The sequence below is a fragment of the Apodemus sylvaticus genome, chromosome 17, assembly GCF_947179515.1.
Source record: "Apodemus sylvaticus chromosome 17, mApoSyl1.1, whole genome shotgun sequence".
Taxonomy (NCBI): domain Eukaryota; kingdom Metazoa; phylum Chordata; class Mammalia; order Rodentia; family Muridae; genus Apodemus; species Apodemus sylvaticus.
The window spans coordinates 47,715,777-47,738,120 of NC_067488.1; the positions used below are offsets into that span (position 1 = coordinate 47,715,777).

The 22,344-nt window shown below is 53.7% G+C and overlaps 2 protein-coding genes and 1 long non-coding RNA gene across 4 annotated transcripts; 2 read left to right on the forward strand and 1 right to left on the reverse strand.

The window, feature by feature from the left end:
• The first annotated feature begins 249 nt into the window (after window positions 1-249).
• Pdxp (pyridoxal phosphatase) lies at window positions 250-5,742 on the forward strand. The gene is made up of 2 exons (XM_052160201.1): window positions 250-849; window positions 4,352-5,742. The coding sequence occupies exons 1-2, from the start codon at window positions 288-290 to the stop codon at window positions 4,666-4,668; spliced, it is 879 nt and encodes a 292-aa protein (XP_052016161.1). The 5' UTR covers window positions 250-287; the 3' UTR covers window positions 4,669-5,742.
• Window positions 5,743-10,204: 4,462 nt separating this feature from the next.
• LOC127667260 (uncharacterized) lies at window positions 10,205-17,436 on the reverse strand. 2 transcript variants are annotated; one of them, XR_007973865.1, is made up of 3 exons: window positions 17,149-17,436; window positions 14,806-15,055; window positions 10,205-13,459 (listed from the first exon to the last, which is right to left on the reverse strand). It is a non-coding gene; the product is annotated as an uncharacterized LOC127667260 (long non-coding RNA). The 2 variants fall into 2 exon arrangements; XR_007973866.1 differs by lacking the exon at window positions 17,149-17,436 and adding an exon at window positions 15,514-16,055.
• On the forward strand, window positions 14,828-18,482 carry Lgals1 (galectin 1). The gene is made up of 4 exons (XM_052160205.1): window positions 14,828-14,920; window positions 16,052-16,131; window positions 17,919-18,090; window positions 18,284-18,482. The coding sequence occupies exons 1-4, from the start codon at window positions 14,912-14,914 to the stop codon at window positions 18,428-18,430; spliced, it is 408 nt and encodes a 135-aa protein (XP_052016165.1). The 5' UTR covers window positions 14,828-14,911; the 3' UTR covers window positions 18,431-18,482.
• The last annotated feature ends 3,862 nt before the right edge of the window (window positions 18,483-22,344 follow it).

Here is a 22,344-nt window from a genome sequence, read left to right on the forward strand (position 1 = left end):
TCTCCTAGCAACCAGCGGGCCCACGTTTTTAATTGGCTGGGAAGCGCACGGCTCCCGACCAGGCTGTTTCTCCATTGGTCCCCTTCTCCCCGATGGCGCCCGAGGTCCCGCCCCTTTCTCCGAGCTCCTTCGGGATCCGCTAGAGCCTTCAACTAAACTCTAGCCTCTATTGGCCGGAGCCTGTGTTCGTAGCCCCGCCCCCGCTCCGTTCTGCGCGCCAATTGGTGGAGCTGCCCCTTGTCCGCTTTGGGAGCACAGCGCGCGCGTGCGAGCCGCCAGCCGGCTGCATGGCGCGCTGCGAGCGGCTGCGCGGCGCGGCCCTGCGCGACGTGCTGGGCCAGACGCAGGGAGTCTTGTTCGACTGCGACGGGGTGCTGTGGAACGGCGAGCGCACCGTGCCGGGCGCCCCTGAGCTGCTGCAGCGGCTGGCGCGGGCCGGCAAGAACACGCTGTTCGTGAGCAACAACAGCCGGCGCGCGCGGCCCGAGCTGGCGCTGCGCTTTGCCCGCCTGGGCTTCGCGGGGCTGCGCGCCGAGCAGCTCTTCAGCTCCGCGCTGTGTGCCGCGCGCCTCCTGCGCCAGCGTTTGTCGGGGCCTCCCGACGCACCGGGCGCCGTGTTCGTGCTGGGCGGCGAGGGGCTGCGCGCCGAGCTCCGTGCCGCGGGGCTGCGCCTGGCGGGGGACCCCGGCGAGACCCCGCGCGTGCGCGCCGTGCTCGTAGGCTACGACGAGCATTTTTCCTTCGCCAGGTTGACCGAAGCGTGCGCGCACCTGCGCGACCCCGACTGCCTGCTCGTGGCCACCGATCGCGACCCTTGGCACCCACTCAGCGACGGAAGCCGGACCCCCGGTGAGCACGGGACTGGGCGCGGGGATGTGTGCAGGGACCCGCCGCGCGTCTCGGAATTCCTGCAGCTGCCGCCTGTCGGATAGTGGCCGAGGACCAGTCTGACAGACCAGCCATCTTCGGCTCACTGTTAACTCAGGGAATTGTAGGTGGGATCCAGGTTTGGAACTGGCCTCCTGGGCTTTTATCATTGGCCCCACCCACTTTGCAGGTGGGTTTGTTGAGACGATCTGGAAGGATGATGCTGGTGGAGAGCTGAATTTATGCATCCAGAATCGGGATAGTGGGGAGACTGGGGGATAGTGGAACTTGACCTTAGGCCAGTGGGGAGACTGGAAGACGGTGGAGCTTGACCTCAGTTCCAGTTCTGGCCCTATTTGGTTAACCCTGTGAGTTACATAACCTCGGAGCCCGGTTGTGAGTGTGGCTCTAAACCATGTCAGTCATCCCCCGGCTCCTGAACCCAGCCCTCCAGTTTATTAATAGGGTCCTGAAGCCCCTTAATAGTGCCTTAAGAGTGTTGGCCCATTTCTCAGCTAAAGAAATCGAAGCTTAAGGGAGGTAAAGTGCTAGAGAACACACAGTATAAAATAGCAGGGGAGCCTGAACTTGGCCTTTGGAACATCCCCCATCCATCCATCCATCCATCCATCCATTCATCCATCCCTCAGCAGTCCAGGCTGTCGTTACTGGGGATACTCAGGCCTGCACCTAGACAAGAGTGCTGACGGTTGGCATGAGCCGAGAGGTGGAGGCGACAGAGACTGTCGGATAGCGATGAGTGGTTGTACACAGGCTTGGTCCCTCCAGACAAGCCATGGACATCTCTCTGCCACTCCGTTCTGCTAGCCTTTGGCCCAGATAGCCGTTGATAACAAATTCTGGGGTTCTGCAGGGTGGTGTTGCAGGAAGTGAGGTAGTCACAGGTCCGAGATGGGGCAGCGGAACGGATGCATGTGAGAAGGATCTGGGCAGCCTTCCCGGAGGAGGCTGCAAGGCAGGATGACAGAGAGCAAAGAGATAGTGGCATACTGTCAGGATGGTGAACTTGAAAAAGGAAGTTACTGTCTGGGCCTTTCCTCACTCCTGGCTCTGCCTGATACCTACCCTTACCTCATGCATGAGCCTTCTCCCCACAAATCCAGGGGAGAAGTCACAGCTGCAGCAGCCTTTCCTCCCCCATCATGTTACTGTCAAGTCTGATTTCCCAGAAAGCGTGGGTTGAGGCTGTGGGGCAAGGGCTTCTCCGGGGTCCCTTGAAGGAGTGGTCTGAGGAGCTTGAGAGAGGCCGGACCTCTGCAGGAACCCTCCTGGCTTCTGTCTGCTTACCCACCTAGCTGTACACATCCAACCTGCTGGTCACTCCCACTGCCTGGAGGGGGAGACAGAGCTCTGACTGACACAGGCTTGCAGGCACGTTTGTGAGTGATGTCGCTTCCTAGCATTGATTAATAACAAATGCCTGGTGGTAGACAAACAGTAGGCCTTAAGGAAGGCCTCGATTGTGCATCAGGTCTGAAATAATGTGGAGCCCCCACCGCGGTTCCTCCCCCTTGAGCTGGCAAGCAGAAGGGACCACCACTGCAGGAATATGCCGTGACACACAGCAGCCTTGAGTTAGGTGTCACGTTCCTGGGCTCCCCTACTGGGAAGCTTGCTGCCCAGCCATCGGGTTGACTGTTGGGAGCTTAGCTGGATGACTGACAGGAGACCCAGGGCCAAGAGGAACCGGCTCTGCCCTGGGAGCTGGGAAATGAACAGACAAAGAGCTGGGGACAATATTTCTGTTTGTCTTTGTATTTTTGAGACGGGGTCTCAGCCTTGGCCTGCCTCCCAAATACTGGGGTTAAAGATGTGTGCACCACCACCTCCCAGCATGGGGCCCGGGGTTCTCTGCCCGAGCCCTGGTCGCTGTTGCAACCCCTCCTTGCTATCCCTGCCTACTTTCTCTGGCTGCCATAGCGCAGTGATGTATCCATGAGAGGGCAAAGAGGAGGCCCCGAGCGTTTGGGTCAGGCTGGGTTATAGTAAGAAATACTCATGGGAAGGGCCTTGACCTATGTCCCCAGATGGCTTCCCTGGTGGGAACACTTTGTCATAGGCTGGTGTATTGCCAGCAGCCTGGGAAACATTGGTATGGAACTGCCACAGTCGCCTCAAGAACACAGCAAAGGGCTGGGCAGTGGTGGTGCACACCTTTAATCTCAGCACTTGGGAGGCAGAGGCAGGAGGATTTCTGAGTTCGAGGCTAGCTTGGTCTGCAAAGTGAGTTCCAGGACAGCCAGGGCTACACAGAGAAACTCTGTCTCAAAAAATAAAAAATAAAAAAAAAGAACACAGCAAAGGTAGCGGAGGTGGCGAGTTTTCAGAACATGGTACTTTTCTTGTAAATCATTCTTTTTTGGTGGGGGGGGGGCCTCTCGCTGAGTCTCCTGCCTCAGCCTCCTGAGTGCAGGTCTTTATGCCCTTCTCAAATTTAGTTCCTTTTCTGATGCTGTGATGAAACACCATGACCAAGGCAGCTTATAGAAGGAAGGGTTTACTGCGGGCTTATGGTGAGGAGACGGTGGGGAGCGGAAGTGGTGGGCTTGGTGGCTCGGACAGCAGGTTGGAAGCTCAGGCTGAGAACAACCAGCCTGCTGCCAGCAGTGCACGTCCTCTGTCTCCTAAACTGTCCAAACCCCACCGCTAACTGAGGACCATATATACTGTGTGGGTAATCACATTCAAACCAACACACGGAAGAAGCTCGGCTCTGGGCAGGTTTCTCAATGTCATGGGGCCTCGGCCTTCTCATCTGTGAAATGGACTTTCAGTACTCTGAGTAAATGGTGCCGCTTCTCTTCATTTAGTTATGGGTGTTGTAAAGGCAGAATGTTCTGGCACGAGGTCATGCCAGTGGGCAGGAACAGGAGCTTCATTGTGCCAGGAGATTGGTGCTGGCTGCGAGGCAGCACCTAAACAGGCCTCTCGTTGTCAGACTCTGGCTTCTTCCCCGCTTTGCCTACTTCCCATGCTTTCTGTGGCCACAGACATCTTCGGGGGGGGGGGGGGGGCTGTATCTTTTTGTCTCCAGCTGGAATTTTCTCTGGGGTATACTTTTCCCTGCCAGGCTGACTGGGTCAGAGGTGTGGACATTTCTGTGCCTTGCTGCATTCCAGGCGGGCTGTGCCAGTTTTCCATGCCACGAGCGTGGCTTCTTGGAGCAGTAACCATTACTGCTAAGTGCCCTTCCCAGTGAGGCCCACAGCGGCCCTTCAGGGGAAGTACTACTTGGATCCCCGTCTTACCACAGTTCAGAGAAAGTCAAGAGGCCGAAGGGCTTGCATACACAGGAGGTGAGGGCCACTGCCAGCTTCACCTTAGCTTGAGAAACTAGGGCAAAGAGTGTGTCCAGAGCAGTGGTGATTCTGAATTCAGTTGTCTGGGACAGACTGTGACCAGCCCTTAGGTCTGGCCCTGCTGCCACCGCCCTCTTGCTGACCCGAGTATCCCCTCCCCACAGGTACCGGAAGCCTGGCTGCTGCGGTGGAGACAGCCTCGGGACGCCAGGCCCTGGTGGTGGGCAAGCCCAGCCCTTACATGTTCCAGTGCATCACGGAAGACTTCAGTGTGGACCCTGCCCGCACACTGATGGTGGGGGACCGCCTGGAGACCGACATACTCTTCGGCCACCGCTGTGGCATGACCACCGTGCTCACGCTCACGGGCGTCTCAAGCCTCGAAGAAGCCCAGGCTTACCTGGCGTCGGGCCAGCATGACCTTGTGCCTCACTACTATGTGGAGAGCATTGCGGACTTGATGGAGGGGCTGGAGGACTGAGCCCACCTCCCCCGTTCCCTGATCCCATAGATGGAGGCTACAGACCGTGAGTCATACTCAGTACCATGAGCTCTCTGGCACGGGTGTCTGTACCCCAGCGAAGGGGGCTGGGATCCAGGAAGGTTTGTGGGCTCTCACACCCCTCCCAGCCGTGGCTGGACACTCTGCTCTTCAGAAGCTGTCCCCCCACATCTTGAAGGTTTACCCTGGCCTGACCCCACCAGGCAGCCTTATTTCCTTCCTGTCCACCTCCCCCTTTGGGCCCCAAAGCCAAATGAAGGGTTTTTCCAACCTTGAGTACCTAAGCTCCTTCCATTCTCTGGGACTCCAGTGCTCTGTCCCTAGGTCCTTGTCGGCCAATCGGAGGTCTCGGGGACTTCAGCTGGGTCCTGGCCTGAACGGGCCTATGGAAGGGGAGCTGCTGCTACCTGGCCTGTTAGTGTCTCCGAGCGGGCCTTCAGTGGACCAAGTAGGAGCTTAAAGGATGCCTTGCATATCCTGGAGCCCCAGAGCACCAGTCAGAGGCTAAGTGTCCATCAGGACAGCAAGTAACAGTCCACTGGCCTCTTAAATCCCAAATAGAACAATCTACAAGTCCAAGAGACTTGTGGCCCTTTGACAATCCTGGCCTGACTGGATCTGCCCAGGGACCAGGTCCTGGCAGCGCAGGGTGATGAATGCCCGTACAGATAGCACTGAGGAGGCTGAGGTAAGAGGATTGCTTGAGTCTGTGTGACCTGGGTTGCAGTCAGCCCTCAGGTCAGACAGAGTCAACCTCGAAGTCACCCCCTCCACACACTGCTGAGTGGGACCCCTCTGTGACCCTGGGTGTTATGGAGAGGTTCCCACTCCCACTTTAGTACCGTCCGGTGTTGATGGCCTTTTCATCTTGGAGGGGCCTCATGTGCCCACCTGCAGTCAGTGTTCGCGGAGCGGCCTCTCCACCCGCCCATCCCTAGCTATTTATTTGTTTATTTATTGTGTGCCAGTGAAAGTGGGGGCCAGGCGGGAACTTCCTACCCCCTCCACCTGTGGTAACCAGTCTTTGAACTTAATAAAATGTGAATGGAAGTGTCCTGTGTGTCTGTATGTGTGTCTGTCTGTCTGTCTGAAGCACAACCCCCTACACCCATACCGCCAAAAAGGATGCCTCCCATTTCTGTGCTCTCAGCTCAGATGCACTTTGCCTGTTGAGCTTTTAGCATCTCTGAGGCCTTATGTGTAGGTCTGTTTCAGTCCCTTAAAAACCCAGTCTTGGGCCAGGAGCGGTGGGTGGCCTTTGATTCCAGTAGTGGGGAGGCAGAGGCAGGTGCATCTCTGTGAGTTCGCAACCAGCCTGGTCTACAAAGTGAGTTCCAGGACAGCCAAGGATACATTCAGAAACCCTGTTTGGAAAAAAAGAAAAAAGGGATGTTGACAGAGGGGGGGGGTCACTTGAGATCCTCTGGCCTTCGCAGAGATGTGTATCCACATAACCCAGTACTTGAATTACTCTTAGGAATTAGTAAGTATGTGGTGCCTCGGGCAGGTGTGGAGCCAGTGCTAGATCAGATGCCGCCTGTGTCTCTGGTACCAGCACCGTACAGAAGGAAGGAATGTGATGTGGACTCAGACCTGGACAGATGGCTAATCTTTGCTTTGAACTGGAGATAGACATTTCCCCAGAATGCTGCAGCCCCCTCTGGAGAGTGTGGGGACTAGAGGACACATGATGAGCTCCCCACCCCCCTCGAGTTTTAGATAACAAGGCATTATGCACTCCTTAAAAATCTCTCAGGCTGCAATTTCTTCAAAGGGTGATTCATCCCTGACTCCCTCTTCCCGCTCGTCTATCGACGCACTTTATCAGAACAGGCGCGATCCATTTACTCCACCACGCAGGATACATTTCACACATCTCACAGATCACCAACATTCCTCAGGGCAGCGACCTAGAGCATTCAATCTTCAATTCCAAGTGCAGGACCCTGTGTCAAAAAGCAGCAAAGCCACCACTCTGGAGACACCTGGTTGACAGCACAGACTGCTCTTGCCCTCAGATTAGCAGCTCGAAACCACCTGTAGCTCCAGCTTCAAGGGGTCCGACATCCTGTTCTGGCCTCTGACACACACAAACATATTAACAACAGCAAAAATCAGCAGTGACGCGAGCCTTTGATCCCAGCATTCTGGAGGCAGAGGCAGGTGGACATCTGAGTTCCAGCTTTGTACAGCCAGAGCTACACAAAGAAAATCTCAAAAACAAACAAAAATGCAGTCATTTTTGGAGCTAAATGAAGCCCCAAGCAGAGAGTGACTTAAAACCTGGGAAAGTCCGGCATGAACACCTTTATAATTTGGTGATGTACTGTTTAGAGGATAAAAGACACTGGCCCTCCAGATTCAATCAGCTAACTCCTCTCTAGGAATACCTGGAAATTCAGAGGAAGAAAAGCCCAACCTTCAGATGCTCATTCAACAGTAATAGAAGGCTTGAAACTAGTCCAGTTAATATCTCCTTTGAGCTTCAATACAGTAAACAGTAATTTCAGTATTGCATTAATTTTGTTTTTTTAAAAAGAAATGACCAAAGTTTATAAGCATTTGCTTGCATGTGTATATCTGCATGATGTGTGTGCCTGGTGGAGGAGAGATGCCCATGGAGGTGAGAAAATGGTATCGGACCTCCCTAGAACTGGAGTTTCAGGAGGTTGTGAGCTACCATATGGGTGCTGGGAAGGAGCCGCCTTAAGCATGTCTATTCTGATGCTTCCCAGAGACGTTTCACTGAAGAAAGGAAGCCAACCCTAAATGTGAGCAGCAGCACCCCACAGTCTGGGGACCCAGGCTGAGAAACAGTGAAGAAAGAATGTGGGCTGGGGGGCTGAAGAGATGGCTCAGCAGTTAAGAGCACCAGCTGCTCTTCCGAAGGTCCTGAGTTCAAATCCCAGCAACCACATGGTGGCTCACAACCATCCATGACAAGATCTGGTGCCCTCTTCTGAGGGGTGTCTGAAGACAGCTACAGTGTACCTACATATAATAAATAAATAAGTAAATCTTTAAAAAAAAAAAAAAGAATGTAGGCTGGGGCCAGCATTCACCTCTTTCTGCCTGCTGGTGGCAAGCACAGTGTCGCCACCTGACCCACATTTCTGCCACCATGTCTTCCTCGCAACAACAGACTGTTTCCCCTCAAACCAGGGAGCCAAAATACACCCTTCCTTCCTTTGGTTGCTTACGAAGTAGTCAGAGCGATTAGATCAGTAGAGAAAATTGCTGTCAGAAGGGGGGCCGCTGTCGTGAGGAGCCTGTGTGTGAGGCTCAGATCTCAGCTGGTTTCTAGGAGTAACATGGAAGAGCCCAGAGCTGCTGGCTAGAGAGGCTCAGATGCTATCAGCAGAGCATCATGGCCATTCAGCTGAGAGTTCAGACGACCAAGATACAGAGAAAGGTGAACAGTGAGTACTGTGCTCACGGGGTCTCCGAAGAGGCTGCAGACTCCCATAGAGACCTGGGCTGGAGGCCATTTGTGTCCTGTTCTAGCCGAGAGCCTAGCTGCATTCTGCCAGACATCCAGAAAAGCTGAGTGAGGCTGAATACAAAAGCGCCGGACTGAGCTGTTCAGCGTTTTCAAGACAGCCCAGTGGCTAAGCTGTGTGTTCCTGCTCACTGTTAGTCAGATGGACAGTGAGAAAGGCTGGAGCATGGAGGGGTTCGCTGCTCAAGCACCGCCCCTAGGGAAGGGTTTCCAGGTCACCCACCAGACACACTCCGCCTGTGGTAAAGGGGTCCGGATCATGCATCAAACCACCCGCAGAGCTTGGCAGCATCTGTATGCTGCTAGTTTTTCATGCATGCAACCTGTAAGTGACAAGGTCGTGGAGGTGCCAGAAAACTGCCAGGCAATGTGTGGTGGGGCTGGAGGCCCTGCAAGGAGACCCTAAGAGGCCATTATTACTTGAAGCTATGAAAGTGAGGCTCAAGTCAACCAGGCCTGTGGGACATCTACTGAGGAAAGCAAACGGTAGGCATGGAGCGAAGCCTGCCCCATAGAGAGGCCGCAGAATTGGAATGGGTGGGGTTACTAAAGGATGTTAAAGCCCAGCCAATACTACCAAGAGTCCCAGATGCCTGACGGGAAGCTGCAGGGTTTGGTATGTTCTCTAATGGATTTCAGTCTTATTTGCATCTGATACCATTCTTCCCTTTGAGAATGGAAACACTTACCATAGTATATTGGGAGTAATTTGTTTTCTACTTTTTATGAGTTTATGGCTGCCCGGCAGTCGTGGCGCACACCTGTAATCCCAGCATTCAGGAGGCAGAAGCAGATGGATCCCTGAGTTCAAGGTCAGCCTGGTGGGTCTACAGAGTGAGTTCCAAAACAGCCAGAGCTACATAAAGAAACCCTGTCTTGAAAACCAAACAACAGCAACAAAAGAGTTTTGGCTAAGACTACCCTAAGGCTCAGAAGAGATTTTGGACTTTGGGCTTTCAAAACGCTGTTAGAACTGTTTGAACTTTTAAAAGATGGACTAAATCCATAAAATTAAATCCATTAAATTTAAAGAGATAAGTTTGAGACTTTGGGGCCAGAGTTGTGCATTAATGTGAAGTACTTGAGTGTCTTTTTTTTTTCTTTGATTTTTTTTTTTTTTCCGAGACAGGGTTTCTCTGTATAGCCCTGGCTGTCCTGGAACTCACTCTGTAGACCAGGCTGGCCTCGAACTCAGAAATCCACCTGCCTCTGCCTCCCAGAGTGCTGGGATTACAGGCGTGCGCCACCACTGCCCGGCTAGTACTTGAGTGTCTTGTGGACTATGGTGATCAATCTTCAAGGTCAATTTAACTGGACTTGAAAGTACCTCAGAGGGGGCGGGCTGGAGAGATGGCTCAGCTGTTAGGAGCACTGGCTGTTCTTCCAGAGGTTCTGAGTTCAAATTCCAGCAACCACATGGTGGCTCACAATCATCTGTAATGGGGTCCAATGCCTTTGCTGGTGTGTCTGAAGACAGCAACAACGTATTCACATATATCAAAGAAATCTTAAAAAAAATAAAAAGCACCTAGGAGACACATCTCTGGGGACACATGCAAGGATGTTTTCCTGAATGTGGGTGGCACTGTCCCCTGGGCTAGGAAGAGAAGAAAGGCAGCCTGTATTCCTCCCTCTCTTTCCGAATGTAGGCACAATGTGACCAGCTGCCTCAGGACCCTGCCTCTGACGTGACAGACCGACAGCACGTACCGCAAACCATGAGCCAGAACAAACCCTTTCTCATCCTTCCTCCCTTGAAATTGCTTAGCCAGACATTTTGTCAGAACCATGAGAGATGTAATTAATGCCATAACTTTTTTGAAAGATTTTATTCATTTATTATATAAAAGTACACTGTAGTGTCTTCAGACACACCAGAAGAGGGCATCAGATCCCATTACAGATGGTTGTGAGCCACCATGTGGGTGCTGGGATTTGAACTCAGGACCTCTGGAAGAGCAGTCAGTGCTCTTAACCTTGAGCCATCTCTCCAGCCCAAAGTAAGAGTTATCAGGGTTTTTTTTTTTTTCTTTAAAGATTTATTGTTACATCTAAGTACACTGTAGCTGTCTTCTGACACACTAGAAGAGGGCCTCAGATTTCATTACAGATGGTTGTGAGCTACCATGTGGTTGCTGGGATTTGAACTGAGGACTTTTGGAAGAGCAGTCAGTGCTCTTAACCACTGAGCCATCTCTCCAGCTCTAATGCAATAATTTCAAACTAACACTCTAAAACATATAAAGAGGCTTAGGCCTGAGCCCTGGAGGTTGCGGCCTGGGATCAGAAGAGGACAGACCCCAAGTAGGAAACAAACTCATGAGAGAGATGACTGCCTGGAAAAGTGGGATGGGAGCGGCAGCAAGGAGGCACAGCAGGGGAGCCAGCACAAGCTGCCCTTCTACCCTTCAAACAGCTTTCAAGTCCTGGTGCCCAGGTCCATGTTCTCCTCAGCCCCAGAGAGCTCCCAGAGAGCACAGCCAAGTAGCCTCCCTCTCTGGTTTCCACATCCTTAAACTGCATCATAAGATGTGGGGGGATGGGTCACGGCACCTCTGGGGTGCCTCCCTGCTCTGACTTCGAGGACTCCGTGTTGGAGCCAGCTTAGTGGGTGCTGTGGTTGGGACCTGTGAGCCCCATGGCTCACTGCCACTGCTGGCTGCAAGCGGTGTAGACCATCAGGGAGGGGTAGGAGCTGCTGGCTGGGACCTATGTGGGTAAGCTACGCCCACATCAGAGGGCTGGGCTTCTGAACAGAATTCCAGAGGACTCTGCTGACCACTGCAGGAGCCTGAGGGAGAATCCTCCTCAGGGCCCGCCTTTGGCCTTAGGAAACAAGGAAGGAAAAAAACCATTCTACCTCAATACCTGCAATCCTCGACTCACCCTGGAATGGTCCGCATACTGCTACCTTCTAGAATGTAGACATTATTCAGAATAACCAACACCCAGGGCTACAGCCCCCAAATCCACGCTTGCCTCTGTTCTCCGCCTTGCCTCTGTTTGGGATCTAGGCCACAGCTGCTGTTCCCTGGACAGACATTCACCAGGTGGGCAGACACTAAGGAGAGATGATATGCTCAAATGAGATAGCCTTTGAAAGCAAGGCGCCGGGCACTGGGCCTGACAGATAAGTGGGTGCCACCACCAGGAGTCCCTGAGTACTTCGGGGTGTGGGGCACAGAAGGGACTTTATCTCTGTCCACCCAGCCTTAAAAACCATAGTGCCCGTTACAGGGGCTATTAGCATCTGGCAAATCCATACCACAGCTCGGGTGGGAGAGGAACAGGAGAGGGTCTACCAGACACCAAGGAAGGTAACCTTGAAAGAAGCCACAAGGGGACTATAAAACCTGGGCTCGGCTAGGTATGCTGAACACACACTGTTATCCCAGGCAGGACTGCTTCAAATTCCAGACCAGCCTGGGCTTCAGAGTAAGACTGTCTCAAGACAAAGGTCACCCGTGAAGCGGCTCAGACCTGAGTCCTGGCCTATGCGTTACACTTACACTGTACATACAGCTGCAAACAGAGGCTGAATAAGCAGGCTGGAAGCAAAACCAGAGTCTCCAGGCCCTGTCAGGAGACTGACTGCTCCTCACACCGTGCTCCTCCATGGCCAGGCTGCTCAGACAGCAACTACAGAGAAGTGCCCCCGCCTCAGACACTTCCCGGTGGTGCTGGTCTTCTATTCAGGTCATGACCAGGTGGGGACAGCTCCTGGTACCCTGAGCTCCCAGCCCCTGGGTTGGCCTGGCAACTGCCTGCCTCACCTCTGCTCCTCTGTCTGGAACCCTGCCTGATGTGTTTGTCCTGTTCCTGATGTGAGAGAAGGGCACACACACACACACACACACACACACACACAGTTGGAATTGTAGAGGAATTAACTGGCCAGGGCCCCGACAGTCCTGCCCCATAACTGAAGTCTGTGCAGACCTCAGAGGAAAGACTGAGTGTGGTTACTTGAGGGCGGGTCTGGGGATGATGGGGCAGCCCAGCCTCATTCCAGATCTGACAGCATCTCCCCCGGGCCCTATAGGTTTCCCTCCCATCCTGGGCGGGCTTTCCACATCTGGAGGAAGGATCTAGAGATGAGCCCGCGAGGGAAAGGCTGGGTAGGGCAAGGAGGACTGCTGGCCGCCTCCAGATGTGACTCGTGACCCCTTATCTTCCCAACTGTTTCAGAAGGGGAATAGCAACATGGAGTCCCTGTTGCCCTCAACACTCGATTCCCCAGTGTGAGCTGAACAGCCCTCTAACTAACCAGAGATTTAGGGTAGGAGAGGGGACTCTGGCAGTCAACCAACAGAGCTTGGCCTCTACACCAATTAGAGATGACCAGTTGGTTGAATGCTCACTTAGCACTTGTCAGTCCCCAACAAGACAGTTGTCACAGGCCTGAAACCCCAGAACTTGAGAGGCAGGAGCAGGAGGATCAGAGGTTTAAGGTCATCCTTAACACAGCAAGTCTGAGGTGAGGCTGGAATGCGTAAGACTCTTGTCTAAAAGGAGGCGAAGGGGACAACGGGCAGGAAACACAGAAGAATCTATTCAATGTGGCCACACCTGGAAAGGGAACAGATCAAGAGTATCAGTAACCCCAAGTCTGTTTTGGGGTACTGATGTGTGTTGGCTTTTGGAGAGGCAGTCATTGCTGTTTTAGCTGTTAATTTTTGTTTGTTTGTTTGGTTGGTTTGGTTTGGTTTACTCTCCATGACGGGATTTCTCCATGTAGTGCTGGTTATCCTGGATCTTCCATCTGTAAACCAGTCTGGCCTCGAACTCACAGAGACCTGCCTGTGTCTATATCCTGAATGCTGGGATCAACGGTGTGTACTACCACTGCCTGGCTAGCTGCTAACTTTTTTTTTTTTTGAGCCAGGGTCTCATGTAGCAGATGGCGGTCTTGAATTCCTAATCCTCCTGCCTCAGTTTCCAAGTGCTGGTGTCACAGCATGAGCCACCACATATTTTAAGTTTAAATATTGGAAGAATAGGCACAAATAGCAAGAGATATTACGCACAGCTGAGCAGACTGGCCCTGTAAGATGGCTTGAAGAAGTCGTGTTGCTTAAGGGGACATGGGGGTTCTCAGGAGAGGGTCACTCCTGTTTCTGGGTGTATGGAGTGACCTCAGGAACACTTGCCCCATGCAGAGAGGCGTTCTCCTACAAGGCTTTGCTCTGCATGTTTGAGACAGTAACTTATCTTTGTGCCTTTGGCTTAGAAGGGTGATGGCCAGGTCAGGAAGGCTGAGTCAGGCGGAGTCTGCGCCAAAAGAGAGGAGACAGATTCAAGACAAAGGCAGAGGGGTCAGACTCACCCTCAGTAACCTTCGAGGGCAGGGGAGGAGTCCAGGCTTTTTGGCAAGAGCAGTTTTGAAGTGCCTGTTTTATCACAATCTTTCCCCTCTGCTCAGCGAACCTCCCTAAGTCTCACGTCACCCCATGACTATCTGTGGGTCCACAGGACCCTCAGTGAAAAGAACACGGAGTCCCTTCACCCGGCCCACAAGACCCCTCATGATCCTTAACTCCTAGCTTTCTCCTACACAGTAAGCAGTTCGTTCCCCAGGCACGGTCTTCTCACATCCACGCCTTCGCCCAGTTGGAAAACGGGGTCCTTTCAAGCCCCTGCTTCATATGCCAGTCTCCACCCCACCACAGGGAGTGTCTGCCATGCCCAGTGCCACTACAGTGCTAGTTTTAAATTCGGCTCAGTCAAATTCTATCCGAACCCTGACTTCTGAGAGCAGGGATTGGGAGGGGCTCATCTTCGAGGCCTCTGAGGCCAGCACGGGGCTAGACACACAACAGGTGCTCAGGAAAATATTTCCTAAATGGATGGGAAGGGATAGCCATGTCTCTTCTGCAAAAGTGGGAATGAGTCCACGTGTGTGTGTGTGTGTGTGTGTGTGCCTGGGCTGCCCCGAGGCCTGCCTCCCAGGCCCTGGGATGTCACAGCCAGGGCACTCAGAACTCTCTGCAGGCCCTGCAGTGGGGTGAAGTCCAAGGCATGAGGCAAGGACACCAGCCTCAGGCCTGGCGCCCGGCCCAGGCTTTCTTTAGCCCTAGTGAGCAAGCAGCCCTGAGCCGCAGCCACAGTCCTCTGCTTCCGGGGAAAACCCGGGTGGGGGCCCTGCGCTCTGTGGTCCAGCTCAGCCCTCCGCAGAAGCCCACAGCGGGAGTCATCACAGCGAGAGCCACACCCGGCCTGCCAGGCGGCAGCCTCTGAAGAGCCTTGCTCTAACTCTCTGCGGGCGGCTATACACACCCCCTCCCCCACCAGCTGTGCTGGGACCTAGGGGCTTTCTCCCTGCTGGCCCCAGCCCCCTTCCCGCCAACTCTTGAGCTTAACTCATCTTTAAACTATTTTCCACTGGCTCCCCAATCTCTGCCACAGCACAAATCTTTTTTTAGTGGTAAGAGGGATGGGGAAGACTAAGAGGCGGTGCCTGGACCCCGAGGGAGGGACTAGGAGGGGGTTCCTCCTCTCTGACTGGTCACCTCTGCTCCAAAATTGACTTTATAATCCATTGACTACACTTTTGGTAGCCCCCCCATCCCTGTCCTGACATGCAATTGGCTGAACTCCCAGGGAGGGGCGGGACTCACCGGGTCTGATCCAGTTAAAAGGTCGACGCGGGCCTGGGGCCCATCTCTCGGGTGGAGTCTTCTGACAGCTGGAGGAGCAGGTCGCAGGAATCTCTTCGCTTCAGTCATGGCCTGTGTAAGTGCGGGACCCTCTGTTCCAAGGTCCGGGGGATTGAGCAGAAGCCGATGAGGATAGGAGAGTAGACAACTGGGGAGTTGCTTCTGGCCCCAGCTGTGTGGCCTTGGACAGGTGTTTCCTCAGTGGCTACATCTGTAAAATGGGGGTGGCTGGCATAGTCTCCCCCTGAAACCTTAAGCCTCTCTGGCTTAAGAATGTTCTGGATTTCTCCCGAGTTCTGGCAGCATACCTATGGCTTGCAAGGTCCAATATTCTGCCTGCCGCTCTGCAGTTTTCTGAGAAGTGGGAGTGGGAAGGGTGTGGCCACCCGGGGAAGGGGGAGGCAGAAGGACTATTCACTGTTGCCTCTCCTCCACTCTAGAGTCTCCTGACCCCTCCCCCCCTGCAGCTGTCCCCAGTCACAGGGCCAGGGCTCAGCTGGTCACCCTCTGCTCCAGAAAACTTAAACACACACACACACACACACACACCTCTTGGGCCAGTGTCTGGTCCAAGGCTGGTCAGGTCTGGGCCGAGGAAACTGCATGCATTTGCACGCACAGACACAGGCAAGCTCTCAGGAATGGGGTTCAAATATCCTGTCCACTCACCCAGGCAGGTGCCCAGCAATGCCCAGACGTGTGCTGTGCTCTCTCTAGCTTGCTAGGTCCACACTGCCACCCTCGGGCTGCCCTCTCCCGCAGAGCCGTCTGGGCAGAGAGCCTTGAAGTCGATTGGGAAGGTCCAGGCTGTTTTTTCTCTCAATCTCAGAGAAGCGGGATCTTGAGCTAGTGGTCACCTAATCCTGTCCATCAGCTAAATGAGGATTTAGGAGGTCGTGCACTCCATCTTTCCCTCCAGATCCCCAAGCAGAAGATGGGTGAACTTCTAGGGCCTGTTCTGTAGGATTGGACCGCCACAAGTTTCAAATGAACACACCCTGCTGGGAATGGGGACTTTCCCCAACTACAGGGATAATCAAGACTCGAACTTACACCCTATCCCGACCACCCATCCGGCCTCTGGCTTCCCCTAGGGTACCCCAGGGTAGGAATGACCCCATCCCCACACCCCAGGCCAGTGCAGGTAGTTCAGGCCATGTCCTCCTAGCTCCAACCTAAACACAGCTCGCTGCTCTTGTCTACACAGGGTCTGGTCGCCAGCAACTTGAATCTCAAACCTGGGCAATGTCTCAAAGTTCAGGGAGAGGTGGCCGCCGAGGCCAAGAGGTGAGATTGGAGAAGAGGTATAGAGATGGCAGGGGGCGGGGTGCGCAGATCTAGGTTGCAGTGGGCGTGGCCTGCCAGAACCGCTTCTCCCCAGCCCGCGGCGGGTTAATGGGCAGCTGCAGATGCTGCGTTTTCTGGGTGAGTCACTTCCTCGCTGGGTCCACTCGACTTCGCCGTGGTTTCCCCCTCCCTCCTGCCTCCTTTCTCCGGGCTGGAGTTTCTTAAACTAAAGCAGCTGCTACCACACAACTACTCCGCGGCTTGCCCCCTCCCCTTCCGCCGGGGATGGGGGTAGGGAGGGTGGCTGGAGGGAGGGGCGGGGGGGGAGGAGCGAGGAGGGAGTGGTCACCCACGTGCCTGCTGCCTGCGGGGATCCTGCAGGGGCTCAGTCTTTTCCCAGAGCTTCCGCCTCATTCGTACCGCCCCACCGCCTATTTTTTCTGCAGCCCCGTGAGCTTGGACCAGTCACCCAAGCTCTCGAGGCCTTCACTTTTTTTTTCCTCCATATTCCACACCCCTAAGAGCCTTGGTTTCCTAATAAAGCCAGAGGGAAAGTGGTGGGGAGAGCCAGGGGCCAGTTTCGTCAAGGGCCGCAGCTGTCTGCTGTCTGTTGTCTGACGTTAGTAAGAAGCTCCCGAGCCCTTCTTCCTCTCCCTACCGCATCTCCATGGTGAGCGCTGCTACCGGGCTCCCTGCAACAAACTCTATTATTATTTCCTCTTCTTCTCCACAGTGAGGCAACATCTATGGCGTGTCCAGTTCTGTGCTGGGCACCAGGGACTCAGATACACAAGACAGACAGAACACCATCTGGAGAGTCTCCCCTCTTGACCCTCGGGGGGGGGGGGGGGGGGTTGTGCCCCGAGTCAGGATTTAGGGATGGAGCCGAGAGTGAGAGAAAGAAAGTGCCGATGACTCAGAGGATCAAGATACACTAATATTTATTGATAAGCAGCAATGAACAAATGTAAAACGAAAAGGGATCATATTCACACACACACACACACACACACTCACCTCTGGTCTGGTAGGTGCTGTGGCCTAGTTCTGAGGGAAGTGTAGGCAGCAGGCAAGGCCCACTGTGCTTTGGATCCCCGCTGGAGCCTCTGGAGCCTCATTCCAGAGCTGGGGTGTCTGGTGGGCTGCCCCCCCCCCCCCCCCCCCCGGAATGAGTCAGTCTCAACAGGAAGAGTCTCGGTAGGAGCTCTCAGAATGAGCCAAACCTTAGCTGTCAGACCAGGGCTTTTAAGTCTCTTTTAGCTCAGGCCTTCAGAACCACTTTATCCAACTCTAGGCTTATTACCCCCCCCCACACACACACACACACACACTCTCTCTCTCTCTCTCCAGACTTGGTCTCATGGTATCTTTTTAGTCAATTAAAATTGAGGTGTTCACTGAGTCAGGGCGTTTACCTTTATCACATTTCACACTCACACACTCTGGGCCGGGTGACATTTGTCATTTCTTTTTTATTGCTCACATTCATTCCTTACAGGTTGACAACTGTCAATGTCTGGGAGAGAGCTCCCTTCAGGGCAGCCCTCCCCACCCCCCACACACACACCTGTACAGACAGGAAAAAAACTGTGGCTCAGAGAGAATCTGCAGGGTCTAGCTCAGTTCACATGGTGAGGCCAGAAGTTGACTCCCGGTTCCTGGCCTTCCTGCTGACTGAGTTTCAACATGGTCATTAATAGCCAACTACGGCTGTGGCATTTTCTCAGTGGGCTGGGGTCTAGAGCCATCCATCCGACATGGCTTCAAGCCCACCTGTTCCACCCTAGCTTTGTGCTGAACCTGGGGAAAGACAGCAACAACCTGTGCCTACACTTCAACCCCCGCTTCAACGCCCACGGAGACGCCAACACCATCGTGTGTAACAGCAAGGAAAATGGGACCTGGGGAACCGAACAACGGGAGCCTGCCTTCCCCTTCCAACCTGGGAGCATCACGGAGGTGGGTGTAGCTAGGCCTGGGCAGGGCCCTGGGTGGGCAGGACGGCATGGTCAGAGACCCCCGAGGTGGCTGGCTGTTCTGGCCATGTGATTACCATTGGCTGGCATCCCCATGGGCCTCACCTACACAGAGGCTGTCCCCAGGGCTCTGCGCTGGTCCAGGGCCCAGCTCACTGCCCTCCTCCATCCACCAGGTGTGCATCACCTTTGACCAGGCTGACCTGACTATCAAACTGCCAGACGGGCATGAGTTCAAGTTCCCCAATCGCCTCAACATGGAGGCCATCAACTACATGGCGGCGGATGGCGACTTCAAGATTAAGTGCTTGGCCTTTGACTGAAGCCGGCCAGCCCAGAGCCCTCAATAAAGGCAGCTGCCTCTGTTCTCTGTAACCCAGTCCTTCACGTGAGAGTGTTTGTGTCTATGTGAGGAGCCCGGCCCATCCTGGTCCACCTTCACATCCATCCACTCCTCCGAGAGTCCGTGGTCCCAGTGACCTCTCTTTTGTGCTCTCCAAGCTAAAGAGAGCCCGGCACCCAGAGGGCATAGTGTCTACAGAGTGTGAACCAGTGTCCCACTGCGACAGGGTCAGAACGGTGGGAGGTGGACGGATGGACAGCAGGACCTCATTTGTCTTAATAAGCGCCAGAACTGACTGGGCATGGTGACACATACTTGAAATTAAGGAGGTTAGGACAAGCACATCGGCATGTGTTCAAGAGCAGTCTGGATAGCCTGGGCTACATAGTGGAGACAGCGTGAGCTAGCTAGCATAGTCCTAGACCACTACTTGGGAGACTGAGGCAAGAGGACCACTTAGGGCTGGCTGGGGCAACATAGCATGACCTCCTGTTGGACAGGAATCTCGAACTAGGTAAGAGGCAGGCACCAGCTGTTGTGTGGCCTTGTGCTTGTTAGCTGGTCTCGCTGAGCCTTAGATTATCAGTTTGTGCATGAGAGATAATAGTCAGTTCGCATGAGGGTTGTTGTGGAGTTGAATGAGATTTTAGTGGAGGACGCCATGTTCTGCTCTGGGTACATCATGGCCAGTGTCACATGTGGGTAGCTTCTGGTCTTCCTTACACTACTAACTTTTTATGCCTGCAGATGTGAAGGGAGGAAAGGTCTCTGGGGGACAAAGTGACTCCCCAGCTGCTGAGCACACGAGGGAGGAGCAAGCACCCTAGCTTTACAATCCTCAGCCACAGAGCCGCTCTCCTGGGGTCAAAGGGCAGCTCGGGGACTAGGCTAGAAGCCGTTAACTCTGCGGCACCGGACAGGTCCCCTTAACAGTGGGAATCTGGGATGGGGTCACAGCCCTGTAATGTGGTTGGGGGGCTCTGAGAGGTCCCCTCCAGGGACATGGGTGAGGAGTGGGTAGGAAGGCTCATGGAAAGGCCCAGAAGCAGGTCCTCCAAAGGGCTCACTGGGCTGACGGAGATGGGCGTGCCTACCACAGCGTGCTTACTCCCGGCTTCCAGAAGCTGGTGTCTTCCGGACCTCAGCTCAGGTTCTGCCGCCTTGGGATGCTGTTCTTAGCTGAGCCCTGTCCTACCCAGCGCAATGAACTGCAGCAGACCAAGGGACCACCATTGTTCATCCACACCAGTGTCCCCGCTTCCCAGGAAACAGCTGCAGGAAATGAGCCAAGGCTCTGGAAGGCTTCAACTGCAAACCTCATTAGGCTCTCCAATCCTCAAGTCCAGGGCTTAACATCCTGAGGCCGGGAGGCAGGTGCTTCTGGGAGAGCTGTAGATCTCATTTTCTAGGACAACTGGCGCCCTCCTGGTAGGGGCTCTTGCATCCCCCAGCCTCAGTTTCCCCATCCATAACGGGATGAAGACTTTTCATGTTGGTGGGTCCCCTAGGATCCAGGAAGCAGGGATAACTATAGGAGAAAGCCAAAGAGAAGGGAATACACAAGGTTCCCATGAAACACACCCCCTCACACCATGCTCCCAAGTGTGGCTGTGGAGGAGACGCCCACCCTTTGCTGGCCTCCAAGAAAATGTCCCGCAGACTGTCTTCCTGTGTTCATAATTCATCCTAGGATTCTCCCCGGAGGAGCTACACGCTGACCTTGAACAAGGAAGGGATGTCTCCCTCACAGAGAGGTGCTTAGGCTCACCACAGGAGTGGGGCTGGGAGAGGGCTCAGAGGTTAAGAGAGCTTACAGCCCTTCCAGAGGAGCTGGGTGCAACTCCCAGCACCCACATGGCAGCTCACAGCCATCTACAGACTCTCTAACTCCAGTTTCAGATGATCAAACTCTTTCTACCGACCTCAGGTGTAACACCTATATACATAAACTAAATTACAAATAATAACAATAATTTAAAAAAAAAAAAGAATTGTACTGGTTGCCAGCTTGGTGGTACACTCTTTTAATCTCTCACTCAGCAGGCAGAGCTCTGTGAGTTCGAGACCAGCCTGGTCGACATAGTGAATTCCAGGACAGTCAGGGATATGTAGGGAGACTCTGTTGTTAAAAAAAAAATCATTAGCTGGGCAGTGGTGGCGCACACCTGTAATCCCAGCACTCTGGGAGGCAGAGGCAGGTGGATTTCTGAGTTCGAGGCCAGCCTAGTTTACAGAGTGAGCTCCAGCTATACAGAGAAACCCTGTCTCGATAAAACCAAAATCAAAAAAAAAAAAAAAAATCAAAAATAAAAGTGGAGGGGGCTGGAGAGGTGGCTCAGTGGTTAAGAGCACTGACTGCGCTTCCAGAGCTCCTGATTTCAAATCCCAGCAAGCACATGGTGGCTCACGTCTGTGATGCCCTCTTCTGGTGTGTCTGAAGATAGTTACAGTGTACTCATACACATAAAATAAATAAATAAATCTTAAAAAAAAAAAAGGAAAAAGGAAAAAAAATGATGGGGGGTGGGGTGGGGAATGCACAGGCCTCAGCCTCAGCACAGAAGACATCGGTGCACGCTCCACAGAGAGGGGAGAAGTCTGAGAAGGGGCTGAGGACAGAAGTGCGGGCTCTGACTTACCAAGTCAGACCACAGAACTCCCCACAGGGAGGAGGGGATAGCAGGGGATAGCAGGGGATAGCCCAGTAGCAGAAGGCGGCTCTTAGCTCTCTAAGCTTCTTCAGGGGGCACAGTGTGGCCAGGGTGTGGCCTCTACCCAGAGGGAAGATGACAAGGGCTTCGGGAGGACTTAGCTCTAGGGGAACAGAGGTGACCACTCAGAGACACCTTTGTCTAATAGGCCTTTTCTTTAGCCCAGGCTAGACTCCAATTTTTTATGTATCAGGATGTCTTTGAACTCCTGATCCTCCTGTCTCCACTTGTTAGGATAACAGGCTGTTTCACCAAGCCCAGTTTGGGGACCCACACTTTAAAGATAAGTTCTTCTCAGCATCCATCATAGTGGAGGAACCAGGTGGGAGTGGCCAGGGAGCTGGGAAGGGAGACCAAACAACCCAGTTCACATTTCAGAAACTGCTCAATCCCCTCCCACCTCCCCACCCCCACCCCCTCTCTCATTTGGTTTTGGTTGGGTTTTTTTTGATTTGGTTTTTTCGAGACAGGGTTTCTCTGTGTAGCTCTGGCTGTCCTCGAACTCACTCTGTAGACCAGGCTGGCCTCAAACTCAGAAATCCGCCTGCCTCTGCCTCCCAAATGCTGGGATTAAAGGCGTGTGCCACCACCACCCGGCTGGTAAACACAACCTTAAGTGGCAGCTTGCCTCTCTGTGTGCCAGTATCCAGTAGGCATCTGATATGTGTAACTTCCTGGCTCTCGGAGCTTGTGTCTGGAAGAGGGTGGGGTCCTAAGAGTCGGTCCCGTCTGACTACCCTGTGCGTCATCATCCTCTGCTCCAGGACCCTCTGTATCCTCCACCTTGTTGGAGAGGTCCTGACCTGCAACTTCCTGAGCTTCTTGCTGCAGAGGCCTCATCCCCAGGACTATCATGATGACCATGATAACGGACTCAGAGTCAAAGGCATCGGTCCTGCTGCAGCAACCAGCACAGGACCGGGGGACCAAACGCATATCGCCTTGAGAATATTTTCCTATTTATAAATAGGAAAGTGAGACACAAAGAAAAACGCAATTTGGGGGCTGGAGAGATGACTCAATGGTTAACAGTGCTTACTTCTCTTACAGAGGACTAGGGTTCGGTTCCCAGCACCCACATGACTCACAAACCATCTGTAACACTAGTTACAAACCTCTTCTGCGCTTGTAGGCACTCATGTGGTGAGTGAGTTCATGTAAACTCACCTGGGATTACAGGCGT